Genomic DNA, 22478 nt, shown 5'->3' on the forward strand with positions numbered 1-22478 from the left:
TTGTACCCCAATTGTTCCTTTGCATTTGACTAGTTTTTGCTTTCCATCTCCCAATTTATTGGGAACAAATAATGTGGTTGCTACATCACTGTCCATGTACCATGTGTTGAGTGCATCTTGTTGTGTGCTCATGCAAGAGAAGAGCACTTAAGTTGGATCATTTTCTTCAGAAAAATTTGCTTCATTTTTTTTCATCTTTCTTCTGATACCAACAGTCCTTCTGTGAATGGTTAGGAATTTTTCACTTCGTGCATCTGAAATTACAATCCTTGGATTGATGATTAGATTTACCACATACATGATAGCTAGAATTAAATTTTGTTACTAGCTCGATTTGTTTCTTGTTGAAAATTTCTTCTTCCTCTTCCTCGGCTATGTTTACCAAAATTTTGGTGTCCCGTTCTTTGTTGTTGTTGAGCTATGCCATGACCTCTATTTTCCAGAAGTCTACTTTCTGTGATATTGAGCTTTGATTGAAAGGCTTGCTCAATATTTGCTCTTGCATTTGGTCTATTGAATCTGGCCATTTTTTTTCATGGGCTTCAAGAGAACCCATAAACTCATGAAAAAATAGTTTAGATAGGTCTTTTGACGACTCAATTGCCGCAACAATATGTTCAAATTTTTGTGGCAAACTTCTCAATATTTTTTCAACAAATTTTCTCTTTTCTATAGTATCTCCATAACTTTTGATTTGATTTATAATTTCTGCAACTTTTGTGCAAAAAGATTGGACAGTCTCATTTTCTTTCATGCCTAAGTTTAGGTTATCAAAATCACACCACAAAGGTTGAAGTTTAATGAAGATGACTTTTTCAGAACCTTGAAATTCTTGTTTTAAGATTTCCCATGCACCTTTAGAATATTTTGCACCAATTATCTAGGAAAAATAGATTTGCTTACCCCTTGTTGTATGTTGAGTGACGCCTTTGCATCTTTCTTCTTATTCCCTTTGTACTCTTTTTGTATGCCTTGTGTCCATGATGTCATGATCTCTTAGAATAGGGAAACCTTCCTCCACTGTCTCCCATAGATCTTGAGAAATAAAGAGTCTTCATTTGAATACTCCAATAACCATAATTTTCCCCATCAAATATGGATATTTGATTGGAAGTATAGTTGAATGTTTGAATTTGGTGTCATGGACAAGGGTTAGAGTAAAAAGTATGAACAGGAAAAGGGATTTGCCTCTGATATAAAGAATATGTTGGGTGCAAAGTGAATTTTAAATAAGTAAATATACCATTTTAGAGAGAGAAAATGAGAGACCCAAAATTCAAAATAGAGAAATTTAGAGAGAGATCCAAGAGAGAGGGGGACTGTAGACGTCCCCGAACGTCCCGGGAGGGAAATCCCGTTTTGTTCATTTGAGTCTCACTACAGTTCAGGACTCAATGTTACGGTTTTGTATCTAATCTTGCAGAGTACAATGCAAGACCGATGAACCGTCAAACACAGTGTTATTAAAAGCGATAAGCGCACCAAGGCGCCAAGGTCTCTTGAGGCCTTAGGCGCAAGGCGCAAGGCGAGGCGCAGGCTTTATCGAAGTAAAGCGCACCATGACAAGTTAAAATAATATAATTTAATATGAGACATATAAGCAAATAACTAACTGGTATAACATAAACAAAATGCAATATTGAACATTTAAAAAAATAAATACCAACAAATATCGCTATTTTAACATAGACAAATGAGTATAAAGCATGCATTTCAAAACATAGAACGCGAATATCCATGATCCAAAAGTCAACTAATAACAATATTTCAAGTTTAAGCATGCATTTCAAAACATCAACAAATTAAACCAACAAAACATAAAGTCTTTGCTTCCATTTATCCAATGAGGATCTAACAATCATCGTCATCCTCAATATCAACAACACGCAATTCAAAATCTTCTTCTTCATCATTGGATTTGTATCCTTCTACATCTTCCTCTTCTGTCTCCTCTGAATCTGCCTCTTCCTCATCTATCAATTGACATGCATTTGATGATCTAGAACCCCTTGGCCTTGCCCTCGATGATGATGGTGTCTTTGAAGTTGTTGATCTAGTTCGCTTATTTCTTTCCCGAACACCAGAAGCTCTAGCAACATCACCCCACGTCAAACTTTCATCATCAAACACATTATCGTTGTCTTCATCCTCTTCTCCATCCATCCTCCCAACCAACCACTCATTGCTTTCATCAATATTTGTTAAAGTGATGGGATCAAGTGTGTCACGCATATCATATCGACGTCTCAATTGTCTATTGTACTTAATAAATACCAAATCATTGAGACGTTGTTGTTCCAACCTATTTCTTTTTTTGTTGTGGAGCTACAAGAAAAAGAGAATGTATTAAAATTTACCATATGAGAAGGGAAAAAAAAAAGGAATTCACCAAACTTGAGGTAGATGCTCACATGCTCAAATACACTCCAATTTCTTTCACAACCAGATGCACTACAGGTTAAGCTAAGAACTTTTATGGCAAACTTTTGCAAATTTGGGGCTGAAGAACCATATGTAGACCACCAATCAGCTGTGAATTGCAACTAATTTTAGCATAACTAGAAACTTTTGATTTAATCTAGATGCATGAAAAAGTTAATGGTGTAAAATGGATTACCTGGTGCCCTTGTCATTCTCTGCCTAATTGCTAGTGGCATCGCAAAGAGACCTTCAGATTTTGTATAAATACTCATTTCTTGAGTGATTTTATCTTGAATGTCAGTGCCTCGAACCAACCTTGACACACACTTATACAACCCTGTCATGATTTCAGGATCATGCTCAATACTTGGATTAGAATAGAAGAACTCCGGATTCAAAAAATGGCCAGCTGCATGAAGAGGTTGATGCAATTGGATATTCCACCTATTGTCAATGATTTCAAAGATGTTCTTGTATTTTTCTTCTTTTTCATTAAATGACTTTGCAATACTTTCTTTAGCCCTATCCATAGCCTCATAAATGTATCCCATGGCAGGTTTTTTCTCAGAATCAACCAACCTAAGCACATGCACAAGTGGACCTGAGACCTTAAGAGCATAGACAGCCAAATTCCAAAATGATGGCATCAACATAATCTGTGTTGCTTGTTTACCCTTTGGCTCCTTTGCCCATTTGGAGTTTGTCCATTCCTCTGAAGTGAACATCTTTCTCAAGTTGTTTTTTTGTTGATGAATCCTAGATAGAGTGAGAAAGGCTGTTGCAAATCTTGTCTTTGCAGGCTTGACCAAATTCTTTAACTGTGTAAACATCCTCATCATATTCAACACACCTGGACGGTTATAAATATAACCGTGTACCCGAATAGCCCTATCAAATGTCTTCTTCATATGTGGCAATTTGAAAATATCTTCCAGTATCAAATCCAAGCAGTGAGCCGCACATGGTGTCCAAAAAAGGTGTGGTCTCTTTGCCTCCAAAAACTTACCTATTAAAATTATAGAAGCAAAACATAGAAGATTATTTAATAACAACTAAACTAACTAAGTAACTAGCTAGTAAGTACATATAGAATCAAGAAGACAAAAGATTATTACCAGCCAACACATTAGCTGAGGCACTATCTGTGATAATTTGGACTACATTAACTTCTCCAACATCATCCACAAACTTATCAAGTAGTTCGAAGAGTTTTTGCCCATCCTTTGAATAGCTTGAAGCATCGATGGACTCAACAAACATAGTTCCTCTAGGACAATTGACTAAAAAATTAATCAAAGTCCTTCCATTCTGCGAAGTCCATCCATCTGACATCAAGGAACACCCATATTTCACCCATTCCTCTTTATGAATCCTCATCAACTCATTTGTATGATTCAACTCTTTCTTCAGATATGGAACCCGCACTTCATGGAAACTGGGAGGCTTCATACCAGGACCATACTGTCCAATTGCTTCAACCATTGGTCCAAAGCTATCATAACTAACTGCATTAAAAGCTATACCTGCATCATACATCCACCTTGTGATTCTTATCACTGCTCGGTCTCTTAATTCTTTCTTATAAGGATCATTATGATCAATTGTTGTCTGTTTTCCTTTTCTATTTTGCACCACAAAATCAGGATTGGGTGTGTAGAATACATCCATGGGTCCCTTCTTCTTCAACTTTTTTGATCCAGCAAAAGAACTATTTTGATTGCTTGGCAATGCTTTACCACTTGATCCACGAGGCCGTTGAATCTCATAAGCAATGTCATCTTCATCCTCTTCAAAATCATTGTTCATCTCATCAAAATGAGGCAACAAGTTCATTTGATCTTTCTGTATTTTCTTGTTTCCCATATACTCTTTTATCTCTTCCCTTACATCAGGTGGACATTTTTGACAAACTGTGACATTCCTTGAACCTCCAACAAGATGTTGTTTGACTCTATAAACCCCTCCATTAGATACTTTACCACAAAAATTACACTTAAATTGATTTGGGTTCTTAGGATCTAACTGATGTGCATATTTCCATGCGGGATCTTTTCTTGTACTTTCAGATGCCATCTAAATCATAGAAGTAGAGAATTCAGAATTAAAAAACAGAGCACTCAATTTTTAATTTTTGAAAGTACAAGAAAAGATCCTGAACCATAAACAATTTAAGTATATTTTAGTTGAACCATAAACAGAGCACAAGAAAAGATTATAATGGGTGCTCTGTTTTTTAACTCAGGATCTTTTGATCTTTTTAATTCAAGAAAACATCCCAGATACTAAAAAATTAATTTTAGTATATTTTAGTTGAACCATAAACAGAGCACAACTAGAAATTAAATTAAATTCTGAACCATAAACAGAGCACAACCATAAACAGAATTAAAAAAATTAATTTTAGTATATTTTAGTTGAACCATTAATTTTAGTATATTTTAGTTGAACCATAAAAAATTAATCATAGAAGTAAAGAAATTAAATAAATTAAATCATTGAACCATAAACAGAGCACAACTAGAAATTAATTTTAGTTGTGCTAAAATTAAATCTAAACAGAGCAATTCAGAATTAAAAAAAAAAATTAAATAAAAAAAAAGAAAAAGGTTCAAACAGACGAGGAAAAAAAAAAAAAAAAAAAAAAAAAAAAAAAAAAACAGACGAGACGAAGAGACGAGACGAGACGAAGACAGAAGAAGACGAACAAGGCAGACGAGACGAAGCAGAAGAAGACGAAGAACAGGCAGACGAGAGACGACCAAGAAGACGAACAGACGAACAGGACGAAGAGAACAGACGAAGAGAACAGACGGAGAGAAGGAGAAGAAGAGACGAAGAAACAAAGAGAAGAACATACCTGGGCATCCTGAACTGGAAGACGACTGCGCTGGAAGATGATTGGAAGAGAAGAACTTTGGAGATTTGGATTAGGGCTCGATGTTTCTTTCGTTGTTTGTCGCTGATTTGAGCTAAATCTTCAAGTATATTTGAAGGAAATAATCTGCTGTAGCTGACCCTAATATCTTGGTGGTCCAATCTGTATGAAAAAAAAAAAAAAAAAAAAGCCCTCAAGGCCTGCGCCTTGGGCTTAACTGCGCCTAGCTCGAAGCGTGAGCTTTAATCGCGCCTTAGTGACATCGCCTCGCCTTGACCACTGCAAGGCGCAAGGGGTGGGCATGGCTGGGCTTTGCGCCTAGGCGCGCGCCTAGGCGCGCTTTTAATAACACTGGTCAAACAGTCCAAATCCGGCAAATCGTTTTTGAAAACAGATTTTTTTTTAAAGAAGTGTCAAACATGGACTGCTTTGCCAGATACAGAGTCGCCACCTAAATATTTTATTTTGGGGAAAATTTAAGAAACCCTGACTCGTGCCTAAGGCCACGTGTCCGTCATCACCAAAGTTGCCTCGGCTCGGGAACTTGGGTACGATTAGGGAAGGTCACTTCGTGAGCACCCTCGCTCGCCCGATCAAAGATCGGCCTCTACTAACCATGATATCGAGTTTTTGAAACATTATGCGTTCTTATTTCGGTTATTAGCCTAGATTTACTATGTGATGCGCACAGCATACAAGTATAGACTGGATCGCCTGAATTGGAACAAAACATCTCATGTTTGTTTATTTGAAAATGGTTTGATGGTGCTACTCGTAAGTAGGTTAAGACGTGGATTTGCCACCCTCGGGTGGGCTTAAAAAACAAGATGATTTGCCACTCTCAAGTGGGCTTAAAACTCACAGTCAATGCATTATTCCAACTCAGATAATCCAAGCTTCACCCACAGGCATTCAGGCAAGTATATCACATAAGCAGTTAGCCTCATGGTAAGCATGCTATCATGGCAGTCACTCACACACATGCAAGGATGCTAAAGCATGAACACTTACCGAGTACTCCGAGCCAAAACAGAAACTAGTTAGTAATCACATGCATGATCCTAGTTCATGTTAAGATGGCTAATGCAACACATGCAGGAATGCAACTACAATAGGCTCGGTTTTTTTAAGATGGCATATGAGATGCTACAACTAACACGTATTCAACTTGAAATTGAAATACAATGCAGTTAGGCCAAGTTTGGGAAGACTAAATAAGTGTACTTTTTGACTTTTTATGAAATATGGGTTGGATTTGGGTTGGGTTTGAAGTGATGTGTTAGAGAGGTGATGTGACTTAAATAAGATGATGTGACTTAAATAGGATAGTGACTTTTTGACTTTTTGAATTTTTTAGAGGATGCCAAACTTGACCTTAGTATGATGCGCCGAGCCTGGTGTATGCAATACAAATGAATGAATGCAAATGTGCGAAGCATAAGTGTGCTAATTGAAACATGCCCTAAACTAACCATCAAAAGCAGGTAAGTAAAAGGGAGAAAGACGTGGGGTTGGAAGACATTCACATACTCACGCACACTTATTACAACTTTGCCCTCGCTCGGAGGGTCCGAATAAATAATACAAGCCCGCCTAATTAACTAACTCACGAGCTAATTAATTATTACAAAACCCTATGAATAACTAGTTACAACTAATTATTACACAACTACTAACTAACAAGTAAGCAGTAAATGAATGCTATTCCAGCTCTGTTTGGAGAAGAGGAAGGTATGCATGCTCACTTCGGTTCTTCGCCTCGAAACACCTTTCGGTTGCTCTTTAGAGGCTCTGTTTGCAGGGTGTCTTCCAGTGTTTGTTGCTGAAACTTACCAAAACACTGCTGGAGGGTTCACCAGTGGCCTGCCGGCCATGAAAGAGGCACTGCCGGCCAACAATAGGGCACTGCCGGCCAAGGATGAGAGCCTGCCGGCCATCAGTGGTGCACTGCCGGCCACTGGTGTGCTGTGACACCAAACTGCAACAAAGCACACAATAGAGAAATGGGAGGGTCTCCCAAGGGTGTATATGCACTATGCCACCCCAAATCACCTCAAAACATCAAGGGAGAGGTATAGTCGGATCCACGACCATCAATCATGCATCCCGATGCATGATGGCCAAAGATCCAACTTGTGCAAATCAATATGAAAATGAATGCGCAAAAACAACAAGTAAAGCCTAGAACTCTATCATGAATCATTAAGAGCTTCGGCGACCAAGAATTGAGACACGTTCCATCACTCGGAGTATGAAACGCCCCTCGTTCCTCGTGCTTGGATTAACACTTAATCCAAACAATGCGACACATAAGCATGGCAAACATGTAATATGAACAACCTAACAAGGCTAATGACATGCAACAAGCAATAGGCATGATGTGAGGTGACAACCTTGGACAACATGACAAAATGCAACATGGACATGCAACATGTAATGGGGCTAGTATGCGACAACATGCAAAGACGGAGCAAGTATACAACAATATGCACGACAAGCATGTGACAACATGCAAAGGGATGGACTTAAACTAATGTGGGCAGCTCTCAACTAAGCCCAAATCAGTGGCCGTAAGTGATGAATTGATGGCATGAAAAGCATGAAATGGCAAGACAAACATGTATGCCAAATGGCTCAAGTATTAAGGCATAAAGAGGACAACTCTTAAGCACACTTAAGGAGCAACAAACACGGATGTATGATAATGAGGTAAGCTTTGAAATTTCATGTAAAGTGATGCCAAATCAAATCAACAATGCAAGCATAGCATGTTATGATGCTCAAAGCTCAAAGTAAGCAAGGGGACTTAAGCCAAGGCCATACAAGGCAAACCCCAAAGGGTCCGAGGGGACCTAAAACAGTCCTAGGGCAGGTCCAAACAAGACCAAAACTAAGCTCAAAGCTAGCCAACATAGGCTAGAACACAAAGCCAAAAAAACATGGAGCATGCAAGGCTTTAAAGAGGCAATGCACTACACCTATTGAAACCAAACATGGCATGACTTGGGCGACATAAAACAGAGTTACATCATGGTATAATAAGACCCAAAATGCACTGAAATGATGAGCCAAAGGCTTAGGCTTAATGACATGCACAAAAGTCCATTCTTGAGGCATAAAGCACAAGCTCTATAAAGCATTCAAAGCATGTCAAATGCAAGTGAACAACAACATTTCATAGACTGAAATAGCATGTAGAATGAGGGCAAGGCATGCAAACATCACATGTATGGCATGGTAGGGGCTTCAAAACCCAAGACTAGCCTAAGCATTTACACTATAGCTATACAAAGCATGAGTGATATGGCCATGGCAGCCCAAAACAGTCCTAGAGCAGCCCAAAATAAGCATAAAATCATGTTAGCAAAGCCAAAATATGCTAGGATGATGAGTCAAAACACCATGCACAAAAAGCTAGTAAACAAGATTTGTTCTATACCTATATGGAGCGTGCAAAGGATGATCAAACCAACTATGGATGGGGTCATGACATGCCAAATGATGACCAAATACATGCTGAAATGTAAACCAAACAAGCTAACATGACATGGCAAAGCATGGAGCATATGAAGCTAGTTTAGGGAATTTACATTGCAAGTGTATCATGCAAGCATGGAGTGACAAAACCAACCCAAAACATATTCATGGCATGGTAAAATATCACCAAAACCCACTGAAATGGACTTAACACAAGCTAAGCACACATGCTACTTTGATGAGCTATGAATGGAGTTACATTACACATACAAGATGCATGCAAAATATGACCAAACCAGCCATGGATAGGGCCAAGGCAGGTCCTAAAAGTCACAAAAATAGGCCTGAACCAAGCCTCAAAAATACATTGAAGGATGGTCATTTGGAAGGCCAAAAATGCAAGTAAAGAGGAACCAAAAGAGAGGGGGCCACCCCCCTTTGATTAAGGACCTCACCTTTACCACTGAAAATCTACTGGATTTCAGTGGTAGGAAGGCCAAACCAAGGCTAGCTCGGAGGCCTTAAGGCATGGCTTAAAACAAAGCCAAACAAAGCATGCAAGAGGGCTACACACCCCTAACAGCAAAATGACCTTAAACAAACTTAAAAAGGACTTAAATACAAGACTTTTTTCAGTTATAAGCAAAGCCTAAATCAATATGCAAAGAGGGCTAAAGCAAGGTGCAAGAAAGTGCAAAAATGGGGAAAATACTCACCCTTGAAGACCCTCTTCGAAACCAGCAACTTCAGGGGATAGAAACTCACTTTCAGATCTCAAGAAGACCTCCCAAGAAGCTTTGTCCAATGGTGGTGGTGTACCTCTAGGTGTTGTAGTGTAAAAGTGCAAGGAAATCCAATTTCTAAGCACAAAATACAAACAATATAGAGAAAAAGAGAGGTTTTTCTCTTCAAAATGGCTCCACCTCTGGCAAAGAGGGAGGCCTCTTGCTTATATAGAGGAATGCAAAGCCAAAGCTTCTTCAAGAAGCTTTGCAAAGGCTTCATCCCTCCATACCCGTGTATGGAGGGGAGCAAACAAAAATCCAGCTGGCTCAAGATCTGGAGGAAAACTGGCTGAGACAGGGGGGGTGCCGGCCATCATCAATGGTCGGCAGTAGCTCACTGATGGCCGGCAGGGCATCACCAATGGCCGACAGTGCCATGCCATGGCCGGCAGTGAACCAAAAGGTCCACTAAGAGAGGACCTAGCCAAGGTCCAAGAAAGGGGTAGAAAGGATACAAGGTCCGGGAAGCTCGAACCGGTGACGTTCTGCCGCGACAGTCGAGTACTTAGCGAGCAATCGAACTAGTTGTTGGGTGTACCTGCAAGCACAACCAAGTCTCGAGGACGGTCAAAAATGGGGTGTCTACAGGGACTAAAAAAGCTACTGAAATGCTTTTTATTGCTCGGTTTGGTGTGTTAACAAATGAAGAGCTCTTGCCTTTACATAGGCAAGGCTGCCAACCCTCTCAACCAATGAGGATGAACCAAGCACATACATGTATCTACAAGTTGCATGTACTGACAATGAGCAAATCTGAGATAGCAAGTTGCAAGTTGCAAGTTGCTAACTTATTTACAAATTGACTCAAAATACATGTATCTACAAGTTGCATGTACTGACACTGAGCAATGCGAACTTCTTTCAAAGAGGTGATGGAATGTCGGGGAAGTTGTTGTAGAAGGACGACTGAAAGGAACACTTGGATGGTTCCCCACTTTTGTTTCATTGGGAGGTTGCGATCCATAAGCTCGGGATGGGTGTTTTACGTACTTAATTTTTAGCAAATCCTTGCTTTTTTAAAATTTTATTTATGAGGTCAATTTTTTTATTGAGCCTTTTTGATGCATCGTACATTGCTGCAGTCCTTGGGTATCTTGATGAGTAATTGAAAGCTTTTATTTTATTTATTTTTTATTTTTATAAATAAAAAAGAAGTAAAAACTTGCGTTAATATTGCTGCAACTTTGTATCTGTATGTTGGTACTACATCTTCATTGTTTGGTGGTGTATTCCATATTATGGGGAGTGCCATGCTGTGCCTTAAACCATATTGATATTTGATGTTTGTAAGAGCTTTTCTTTGAGTTAATTTTTTGATGATATCATATGATTTGTTTTTATTATTCTTTGTTACCCTTGCAGATGGAGATAAACCTGTGAAAAACAATAACCAGAAATTGGGATCTGCGGGTCTTGCATTGCATTATGCAAATGTTATTACTCAAATTGATACACTTGTGAGTTTATTAGTCAATTGGGTGTTATTATTTTGTATCATAGCATTGTCAATGTTATTATTTTTCACTTAAAAGGTTGTTACGAGCCCCTCCAAAGTTCTGATTACGTGTTAAGCAATTCTTGTTTCCCTTTCCAATAACAATATGTTTCCAATCCAGGATTGATTTATCTTTTGGATCCATATCTCATAATGTTTTCATGCCTTTCCTGTTTAGAGTAACGACAAGCACCTAGAGATGGAGAGATCACTGGTTTATTACTGTGTCAACTTGAATTTAGTAATGATATTCTTCTAAGATTCTGAAACTGCTAATTGTTGTGTTTTCTCGTCTATCTTATCCATTAATGTTGTTTTCGATATCTCTTCACTATATTGCTTTGAACTTCAGAGGTTATCAAATGCATCACTCTAGCAAGCTGAGACGTCACTTAAATGGAAAAGAAAAATGTTAAAATTTATCACCTACTTCACCCACTTGAACCTACTCCACTAAACCTAACCCACTACACCCACTTAAACCTACTCCACTAAACCTAACCCACTACACCACTACCACCTCACCTACTCCACTAAACCTAACCCACTACACCACTACCACCTCCTCTCCACCTACTACTCCACCTACTACATACCTACCTCCTTTAAATCTTCTATATATAGGACTCATTGTAAACACAAAATACAACAATCAATAATACAATCAATATCTATACAATTCTCTATTTCTCTTTATACATTAAATTTTTCTACATGGTATCAGAGCAGGTTTAGAACCTAGTATTTTCGCTTCCCCGGCGGGCGGCAACCTCACCTTAGCCGCCCGCCGGACCTCAACCTATTCCGCTGTCATCTCTATCAATACATATAGCTTCCAGTTCGCCGCCACCAGAGGCGACTTCTCTACATACAAAGATCAACCACCTTCTCAACCTTTTAGTTCTACTACTGTGACCCTCTCTATGATGGTTTTGGTGTCTTTGACTTCGCTGTGGGTGCAACACTTGGAAGGGGTGTAAATAGGGGTTTTGCAACACTGCTTGCTAGTACTCTTGGCGTTGGAGCTCATCGAATTGCTAGTTTTTCTGGAGAAATATGTGAGCCCATACTACTTGGGCTTTTTCGTCTTCATACTAGCTGCAGTAGTGACATTCATAAGATTTTTTCCAAGAATGAAAGCAAGATACGATTATGGGCTGCTGATATTTATATTAACATTCTGTTTAATATCAGTATCTGGTTATAGAGATGATGAGGTGTTAGAGATGGCCCACAGGAGGCTATCCACCATACTCATCGGTGGTGCCAGCGCTGTGATTGTGTGTGTATGCATTTGTCCATATGTGGTGCTGGTGTTGTCAAGGGCTTCCAGCCATCTATCTATCAGGCAAATAATGGTGGGGCCAATTTTGTGGCACATGGTTAGAACCTTTTCAGAGGACTACAATGATTTGAATGTTGAGCCTTCGTTTGGAGAGACCAATCTCGACTTTGAAGGCAGAGAGAGGAGCACTAAGGAAAGCACACCCATTCTTCTTTTATTTATTTAATCACACTCACCAAGTTTGTTTCACTCTCATTATCACATCCATACACACCGGTATCATGTTGTCTTCAACTTTCTTTTATTTATCATTTTAAAATACACCCTTATCATGTTGTTCCCCACCTTCTTTACTTTATATATATATATATATATATATCTCTTTTTATTATATTCTATTACTCAAACTCTCCTCCATTTGATTTTAAAATCACTTATTTTTTATTTATTTTTTCCAAATCACTTTTCCTCCTTTTTACATACCCCCACTTTATTTTTGAAACAATCACCCTGATATTTTTCATATAATCCATCTATACATATTTTTTTTATCTATTTTCTTTCTCCCTTGTTTTCTTTCATTTTATTTTTATTTTTTCAACACAACACTCCCAAAAAAAAAAAAAAAAAAAAAAAAAAACAACATTTTACAAACTTGTCATTTCTTCATCCCGGGGATCAACCCCGATCAGCATTTTACACCAAAAAAAAAAAAAAAACAAAACAAAAAAAAAACAAAACAAAAAAAAAAAAAAAAAAAAAAAAACACACACACACACAAAACAACCACATCCACAGGCGGGATTTTGCTTCTCTACTCTGCTGCGGGTCGCTTTTTCTTGCCTCCGTCCTGGGCGGCCCTTGCCGGTGCTGCCTCTGTGTTTCCCGCACCCACTCCACTGGGCACGATCACTACTCCCTGCTCCTCCACTGCAGCATATGGCGGACCTCCAAATCGGAACATAACGGTGGCCTTCCGCTTCAGTTCCTTATTTTCCGCCTTTAGCACACTTATCTCTGCTCGCGCATCCTTATACATGCGTTGGAGCAGAGCTAGTTGGGCGTTTAACTGCTGCACCTCATTTGTCCTACTCTGCAGCCGGTGCGACAAGTTTGTGACCGCAGTCATGGTTTCCACACATGACTTCAAAGTATACTGATTCGCCTCAATATCTGATTGCGCTGCCATTCTTTGCTCCACAGACCGCATAGGAAAGGTCAACGGAGCAAACTCAGGGGCGTTTGGTTGAGGTTCAAGGGCAACCGCACCGGTTATCTCTCTTGTGGATTCGTTGAGGTCAGGAAAGAGAGTAAGCAGACCACGGGAAGAAGAGGCCATGTTCTGGGTAGCTGGACGGGAAGAAGAGGCCATGTTTTTGGGTTGCTAAGTGTTTCAGAGAAGCAGCGATTACCGATTGGTACTGTCAGACAAGGTTGGTTCCAGAGTGTTTCAAGATTTGCAGCTCTTCGAGACAAGCTCTCTGAGAATGCAGAGGTTTCAACTGGTTTGTTATGCTTCCAAGCCTCAGCCTCCGCTTCGGTTTATAAAGACCCTGACGAAGAGGCCGACACGCGTTCTGTCGGTCACGTGCATCGCCGCGTGTCTGGCGCGCCTTTTGATGGCTCGCCGCTCGATGATTTCTGTCGGGCACATCTTTTGATAAAGTGGGCGCGCCTTTTGAGGGCGCGACTTTTGCGGGCTCGATATATATATCTACATGTATATCTTTTGGGCAGCCTATATACACACTCATACAGTGTCTTCTACATCGGTCCGACATGACCCTATAAACTGTCCCGACATAGATTCCGGTTAGTTTCTACAAGGGTCCGACAAGACTCTGTAAACTGTCCCGACATTGATTCCGGTTAGTTTCTACAAGGGTCCGACAAGACTCTGTAAACTGTCCCGACATTGATTCCGGTTAGTTTCTACAAGGGTCCAGCAAGACTCCGTAAACTGTCACAACAACTGTCACCACATTGTCTGCTACAACGGTCCGACATGACCCCATAAACTGTCTTCTACAACGGTCCGACATGACCCCATAAACTGTCTTCTACAGCGGTCTGACACCGCCATCCAGTGTCCTCTACACCATTATGACACCACCATACAGTGTCCTCTACAACGTTATGACACCACCATCCAGTGTCTTCACCAATGGTCTGACACGACCATACAGTGTCACCTATCCTCTTTTATTTTTATGTATTTTCTTGTTTTGTAACTCTCTCCAAACTCAAGTTGGCTAGTTCCTATCCCCCTTGAGTTTGCGGGGGGCTGTTAAAATTTATCACCTACTTCACCCACTTGAACCTACTCCACTAAACCTAACCCACTACACCCACTTAAACCTACTCCACTAAACCTAACCCACTACACCACTACCACCTCACCTACTCCACTAAACCTAACCCACTACACCACTACCACCTCCTCTCCACCTACTACTCCACCTACTACATACCTACCTCCTTTAAATCTTCTATATATAGGACTCATTGTAAACACAAAATACAACAATCAATAATACAATCAATATCTATACAATTCTCTATTTCTCTTTATACATTAAATTTTTCTACAAAAAATAAGATGTATGATGTATATTGTGTTGTTTAGGGCTTTTATTGGATTTTTTTTTCTTCTGAAAGTTAACCTTTGATGGTTTCAGGTAACACGATCAAGTTCTGTCCCTCCAAATACAAGGGATGCTCTATATCAAGGACTCCCTCCTACTATCAAGTCAGCTTTACGCTCCAAGTTACTGTCATTTCAGCTTAAGGAAGAGGTACTTGGTTCTTATTGATCCAATCTGTTAACTCAAGCTATGAAATTAATAATTCCAACCAGTCATTTCCTTAATGGCATACCTTGTCTACATTTCTTTACTTTAAATCTGCTTATGATATTTTATGCATCTGTGTGGTCATTTATAGCCTTCTCTTGAATGGTTCATTTGCAGCATACTGTTCCCAAAATAAAAGCTGAAATGGAGAAAACATTGCAGTGGCTCATTCCCATTGCCACTAACACAACCAAGTAAAACTACTAGCCTTCACAACATTATTTACATTTTGGCCTATATGTTCCTTTCTCAGCAACATTTTTTACAATTGTTATTTGTTCTCTTTTGTGTTCAATGATCACTAATCCTTGTGTTTTGTTAACCACAAATTGGGTCAAAACCAGAGCACATCATGGCTTTGGTTGGGTTGGAGAATGGGCAAACACTGGGTGAGTGTTGTTTGCTAGATGTCTGTTTACCTCTTTGAGTTTGGTTATTTTGCCCCTTCTAGTAAAGACGATTTAAAGTTCTTCAGGTCTGATGTGAACAGGAAGGCGACTGGGCAGGTCGACTTAATCCGAATCGAAACACTTCATCATGCTGACAAGGAAAAAACTGAAGCTTACATTCTTGAATTGGTGGTGTGGCTTCATCATCTTGTTACCCAATCAAGGGCTGCAACAAATGGTGGAATCAGATCCCCTATTAAATCCCCAATTCGCTCGCCGAATCAAAAGATGATTCAATTATCCACACATAAATCCAGTTCTCCATCACCCACGCTGACAGTTGAAGATCAAGAGATGCTTCGGGATGTAAGCAAGAGGAAACTGACACCTGGCATAAGTAAAAGTCAGGAATTTGACACAGTGAAAACCAGGTTAAGCAAGCACCACAGGCTGAGTAAAAGCAGTAGCCACTCCCCGACGAGTGAAACTAAAAAGGATCCTTTCCCCATCAGGTGGCCATCGTCGTTACCTATCATCAACTTTGATATTGACCGTATCAAAGCCTTGGATGTCATTGATCGAGTGGACACAATTTGAAGTGTAAGTATGTGATGGTGTCAGATGCTCGGGCAAAGCATATGCATTTGAGGGCCATCTGCTCTGCTGCATTTTTTTTTTTGTTTTTCATGCGGGGTTCTTTAACTTGGTTGCAAGGGAGATGCCATGTGAGATGGGTCCAAAGGTGATAAGTGATGTAAGCCGGTAGTGTTTTGCTTGTGAATTAACAAATGATCGAATGGGTCAGAATGATTATCTGAGGGGATTTTGACTGTTGAGAGAGATCGGTTGGATATGGAGCTAATCGGGCGAGTAGTTTTCATTGGTGCCGTATGTAATATGTACAGAATGATCTACAATCTTGCCAATAATTGATAATTATGGTCAAGTTCCTTGTCTTTGGTAATCAAACAAGTCCAGTTGTGCTCTTTCACAATGTGAAATGCCATAAGTTTTGATTTGCAGGCCAATATTGAACTGATGTTGCCCTGTTCTTGCAATCTTTACTGGTTAGGTACTTAAAATGTCTATATTAGCATAGTTTTGTGTGACCCAACCCAAACTCAAACTATTTATGAAGCCTGAACTAAAACCTGACCCAATCAAGTTGTGTTGAACTGTAATCCGTCACCAATCATATGGAGAGGCATAAATCCCGCCCCCCCCCCCCCCCCCCAAAAAAAAAAAAAAAAAAAAAATTGTGCAGAATAAGTCAAATGAAAGAGGTTCTCATATATCAGTAATATTACGTACCTGTGAATTTCACATCAATATATCAGATTTATTTCATATGTGACCTCACATAACACTAATTTAATTTTAATTATACATTCAATTTACTCGGAAAAATTTGAGTAGATGTGTCATGGTCCATAGCATTTTTGCTTATATTTCGGCTGGCTTCGCTCCACACAAGCGGGTTTAACACTACCCCTCTGTCTAATAGGTGTCTCATGTCTGTGAGGGGTAATGTTGGGAGATTGTTGTTTACTTGATTGGTTTTGTGCATCATCATCATCATCTGGAACAATCTTGATTGGATTTGGTTCTTTTTTTTTGGTGTGTGGCACAATTGGATTTGGTTCTTTGATTCCTTCTTTCGGCGCCTTATTAAATTAAACATTAGTTGTGGTTTCAGTTTCATGTTTGAGAATGAGTTCTTCCCTATTTTTGTTATACTGTTGTCTGCAATTTTTTTAAATTTTTAATTTTTGTAATATAAAATATAGTTTAAATTTATTTATTTATTTTTTAAGATAGAAAACTCCACTTGATCTTGCTTTGGCTATTGAATTAGCCAAGTGTCCAACAGAACCTCATTCTTCTCAATCTAATCAGTAATGATATTCACTCAATTTCTGATATTACAGATTGAAGGGCTTTATCGAGACTTTGCTGAATAAAAGCAAAAGTGAAGTACAAAGGGTATAAAACCCAAGTGCACTTAAATAATTTAAACTTTTAGATAATTAGTGATTTTAACACAATGACAAAAATTGAGAAGTCCTTGAATCAAAAAAAAAAAAAATTGAGAAGTCCTTGATTTATGCTATGTATAACGTCAAATTTAAATGGTAGGATGTGAGATAGCTTGATTTAATATTTGCTGCAATCTAAATGGGCTGTTTATGACTATTATTTTATGTAACTTCTATTGCTTATAGCTTATGCCACAAAAATAATTTAAATGAATTGAAGAGAGTTGATTATCTTGAAACTAGGGATCAAACTATTTGTTGTAGCTTGGGTTATTCAAATGGCTTGCGGACAAAAAAACTTGATATTATCTAATCCAATCAATTCGTCTTATGGCTCATCTCAGCCCACTTGAGTGCTCAATCCTTTCTGACCCATGAAAGATGGTTTAGGATTTTAAACAAAGGTTTGTAATCCAAGCTCGCGTATAAACCAAGCTTATAAGAGTCCGCATAGATTACTCTAATGTTTACTTTGATTTTTTTTCTTAAATTTATTTAATGTTTAGTTCGATATATATATATATTTTTCAATGTTTAAAGTTTTTATTTTTTTCTTTCCGCTTTTTCCACTTCCATTTGTAGGTATTATATGTTACTTGATTGTTTTTTTTTATTATATGAGATGTAAAATAAAAAAAAAAAATCAAAATCAAAATACTTGAATTATATTGAAAAGTAAACAAGAAAAATAACTAATTAAAATGTTAAAAATATCTAAATGAAAAATGTGTAGAACTTAATAATATAAGTGTATAATGAAAAATGTGTAATCCGGTTTGGCTTGATTTTGGCCCATAAAATTTGGATTTTTTACCTTTTGTTATAATAAATCTAGATTTTTTTTTAAAGCTATGATAAATTACCTTAATTGACTCAGCCCGTGCCAGTCAGTTGATTAGTCAAAATCTGAAAAACTCATTAAAATATAGAATTTGAATATAATAATTACGGACTTAATAAACCCGTCCCGCTCCATTAATGACCCCTAATTATAACTCACAAAAGTAATTTAAATAAATTGAGTAAACACAAATCCCCATTTGATGTAACTATTTATGAAACCATAGGTTGGGGAGGAAACACAAAAATTCAGCGAAAAATCCAATGAATTGGAGAAAGAATAACAAATCCCTCGAGCAAGTAACAGGAGTGGCAAAGAAACCAGTTACCTCCCTGATCCGACATGATGGATACTGGGCAGTAGGCGGTATCGTGAATAGTTCTACAGAAACCGAAATAGTGGTTGGTCTATTTCAAGAGGTTCTCCTACGTAAGAGGAAGAGGTTAGACGAGGAGATGTATGTGCAATCAACCAAATAAAAAATAGCACACGCAGTCTATCTTTTCCCATCTCTATATATATAAATTGGGAATCAGATTCTCTCCAGTCCACGTGGAGTGCACCATACTGTTCGGATCGTTCATCTCGAGTTCTATTTTGATAATTCAAATCGCAATATGTAGAACTTGTCAGGTATTTCATTCCTGCAAAAGTTCATGTTGATCGGATATTGATAGCTACTTGATTAAATCAAAATTTTGTTAACAATTTAATAAAAAAATCATATTTACTATTGACATAAATATGATTTGATCAAACGGTTATTGATATCCGATTAACATGATTTTTTTATAAAAATGAAGTACTCAACGAATTCTAAATATTAAATGGTTTGGATTATTGAAACATGACTCATGGTGGGCTTCCACGGGCAGTGGCGGAGCCATAATTTTAGCTCAGAGGGGATACTATTGAGTTGAAATCTTAAAAAAAATCACAATCAAACTTAACCTAATTTTTATTTGATGGTAAGAATAAAAAGTACTGTAATGCAAATATTATATTTAAATATAAGCTCGAGTTAGCCAATCTTAATCATATTTTGTTTTTAATTTGATTTTATGTATGATAATCACATGGTTTGAGAAATAATCACATGTTTTATTAAATATGAAAACGAAATTATATTAAGTTGCACACACAAAAGAGATTTAGATAGAAATAAAAAATAATAAAAAAAGAAATGAGAGATAGTGAATAAATAATACAAAGACACTGCTATATATTACTTTTTTTTTCACAATTTTGAATAACTGAATTACATAGTAATATATTGTTAATTGTTGTTAATTGTGTAATAAGTATCTCTAAACAAAGGAACTAATTATAAGTATTCATATAAAAAGTGATATAATAAAAACTCAATGACACAAAAATTGGTGAGACTAGTAATATATTAAACAAGCTTTTTTTTGAAGAGAAAATGTAAAGAAAATAGAGATTTAGAATTTGAATATCATATTTGAATGGATTAAATTGAAACTTTCTTTCTTTTTTACTGGAGACAAAAGTGCAATTTTTCAAAAGTTGGGAGGGGGGAGGGCACATGCCCTCCTGCCCTCCCTGGTTGCGTGCCCTCCCTGATCCTTAATTGCCTCCGTCCCTGCCCACAGGCCCAGTAGCAAGCTCCAGTCCGATCTCGGATTGGAGAGAAGCCTGACCCTAAGAATTGAACATCCTCTGATCTATAACCATCGAACTAGGGGGAGGTGCTGTGTTTTACAGGCACCACACCATGATGTGAGCTATTGGAGCCTTCTTTTTTTTTTTTTTAAATATATTTTGATGATTCGAACCGTTCATATTATAGGATTCGCTGAATGGATCATCTATGAAAAAATCAACTTAATTAGGCATTTATAACCTATAACAATACCACATTTATGTTTTTAAAAGAGTAAATTACAAATACATTTCTTGAGATTTTCTTAAAACATGAATCACCCCATATGGTTCTAGAAATTACATTTCATCCTTGAGGTTTCTACTTTTATAACATATTGCCTCTTTATTTATAAATCATCAACTCAATCAATAGTTTTTAATGATGTTAGAAATATATTTTAATTAATAATTTGTGTAATTTTATTATTGTATGAAGGACAGTTATGAATTTTATTTTTTCAGTTAATTTTGTTAAATAAAAAATTCTGACAATAGAGTATTTGTAATTTTCTAAATCACAGGAGGCAATTCATATTTTAAACAAATTTCAGGAGTGTATTTATAATTTATCCTTTTTAAAAAATAAACGGCTAACATAATTTTGATAAAATTGTCAAAAATAATTATGGTCCGATCATAAGACTACTTATATTCGATTAATCTCATTTTTTACATAGATGATATACTTTACGAATTCTATAATAAGAATAGTTGAAATTATTAAAATAGAATAGACACAAAGCTCAATTGGGACGCCACAACAGGGTATTGTAGCTAGGGGTGTGCGCGGTGCGGGTCGGTGCGGTTTGAGAGAAAAATAGAAACCGTATGGCGGGTGGTGGATTGATAAAAGTGTCACTAGAATTTGCCATTTTTCTTATCAAAAACCGGCGGTTCGGTTGGCAAATAATGGCGGATTTGCCTTGGCGGTTCGGGCGGATTAGCGGTTTATAAAAAATATAATTCAAATTACAAAACTTAAATCAAAGAGTAAAAAAAAGACGAGAGATATCGTGATGTTAAGCATCTTGCGAAGCTTTCTTCTGATGCAGCAAGTGTAGCAACAACATGATAATATCAACGACTATGCCATCAGTTCATTACAAGCATCTGTGGAAGCTACAATGATCAAATACAATACATAAAATTTCCCTCGAGCAGTAATGTAATACTATATTCTAAGGTATAGAACAATAAGCAAACTTAAATAATAAAGAATTTTTAGAATCCTATAAAACATGATTTAATAGCGGTGCGGGTCGGTGCGGTTTGGAAGAAAAATAGAAACCGGCGGATTGATAAAAGTGTCACTAGAATTTGCCATTTTTCTTACCAAAAACCGGCGGTTCGGTTGACAAATAATAACGAATTTGCCTTGGCGGTGCGGTTCGGTGCGGTTTTGACGGTTTCGGCGGTATTATGCACACCCCTAATTGTAGCACCCTCCCTTAACCCGATAACCACCACCTAACAATTCTAACATATTGTGTTCTTGCAAGAAAAAATGTGTCATATAATGTCATTAAACATCTCTCTAATGTAAGGAATTTTTACCCTCTCCCACACCCACAAATCATGTCCATTGATTAAGCCTAATAATTTGCAATCGTGAGAGTCAGAATTTTTTAATCACGGAACCACTAATGTGGGTTTTTGATCGAGCATTGAATGGATCATCTCTGCTAATGTATTTTTATTTTTTTTATTTTTTTTACATATATATATATATAATTATATTTACAAAATAAATAAATACGAGTGGTGATATGATGATGACAAGTGAGCTGAGACAAACATGGCGGCACCAATTATATGGACAAGAGACACTATTGACAACATTGCCTTTACAATGACCTAATAAGCTTTGTCCATTTGACCACCTTTCCACTAAACAATTGATAAATAATTTTATTGAAAGAGACATTCAATAATGAATTATGAATATATACAGTTTTCCATGATAGAACTAACAAACTCAAAATCTTTCACATGCCTTCATGTCTGATTTTATTGACTGAGATAGGAAAAGACAAACCGTCCATGTTGGAAAAGGGGAAGAAAAATGCTAACAGCAATGAACAAAATACTTCTTATTTAATTAAAAAAGAAAAAATGCATAAAAAAGAAGAAAATCAAATCATTATGTGAACAAACATTTACAAAAATATATAAAAATTTATAGATTTTTTTACAAGTGTATAAAATGGGATTGTGAGTTATCTCTCCTCATTTCCATCCCAAACCTACTCCTACTTAATTAATTTTATATAAAAAAAGGAAAACTAAACTCGTCTCATTAGAGTCAAGGACAATAGAGTTAAATTTTTTGACGCTTAGCCCAACAACCCTGTTGGCAC

General features: G+C 37.5%; 2 protein-coding genes across 6 annotated transcripts in view; one reads left to right on the forward strand and one right to left on the reverse strand.

Annotated features, from left to right (window-relative positions):
- The window catches only part of LOC114320720 (protein PSK SIMULATOR 1), a 33258-nt gene extending 16651 nt beyond the window's left edge, over positions 1–16607 (forward strand). For 2 of the 4 annotated variants that reach the window (XM_028267790.2, XM_028267791.2), the window contains exons 9-13: positions 10921–11015; positions 15017–15133; positions 15308–15384; positions 15535–15579; positions 15666–16607. In XM_028267790.2, coding sequence (XP_028123591.2) covers positions 10921–11015; positions 15017–15133; positions 15308–15384; positions 15535–15579; positions 15666–16176 — 845 coding nt within the window. In that variant the 3' untranslated portion in view covers positions 16177–16607. The remainder of the gene's footprint in view (positions 1–10920; positions 11016–15016; positions 15134–15307; positions 15385–15534; positions 15580–15665) is intronic. The other 2 variants (XM_028267792.2, XM_082920502.1) reach the window with 1 other exon arrangement.
- LOC114305101 (uncharacterized) lies at positions 1687–5417 on the reverse strand. 2 transcript variants are annotated; one of them, XM_082920501.1, is made up of 5 exons: positions 5279–5417; positions 3537–4494; positions 2618–3427; positions 2412–2530; positions 1687–2325 (listed from the first exon to the last, which is right to left on the reverse strand). In XM_082920501.1, exons 2-5 carry the CDS (start codon positions 4492–4494, stop codon positions 1852–1854), a joined length of 2361 nt encoding a protein of 786 aa, XP_082776627.1. In that variant the 5' UTR covers positions 5279–5417; the 3' UTR covers positions 1687–1851. The 2 variants fall into 2 exon arrangements, with proteins under 2 accessions (XP_082776627.1, XP_082776626.1); XM_082920500.1 differs by lacking the exon at positions 5279–5417 and having other exon boundaries at positions 3537–5124.
- Positions 16608–22478: the final 5871 nt, after the last annotated feature.

Source organism: Camellia sinensis, chromosome 3, assembly GCF_055761805.1.
Source record: "Camellia sinensis isolate YWXY chromosome 3, ASM5576180v1, whole genome shotgun sequence".
Taxonomy (NCBI): domain Eukaryota; kingdom Viridiplantae; phylum Streptophyta; class Magnoliopsida; order Ericales; family Theaceae; genus Camellia; species Camellia sinensis.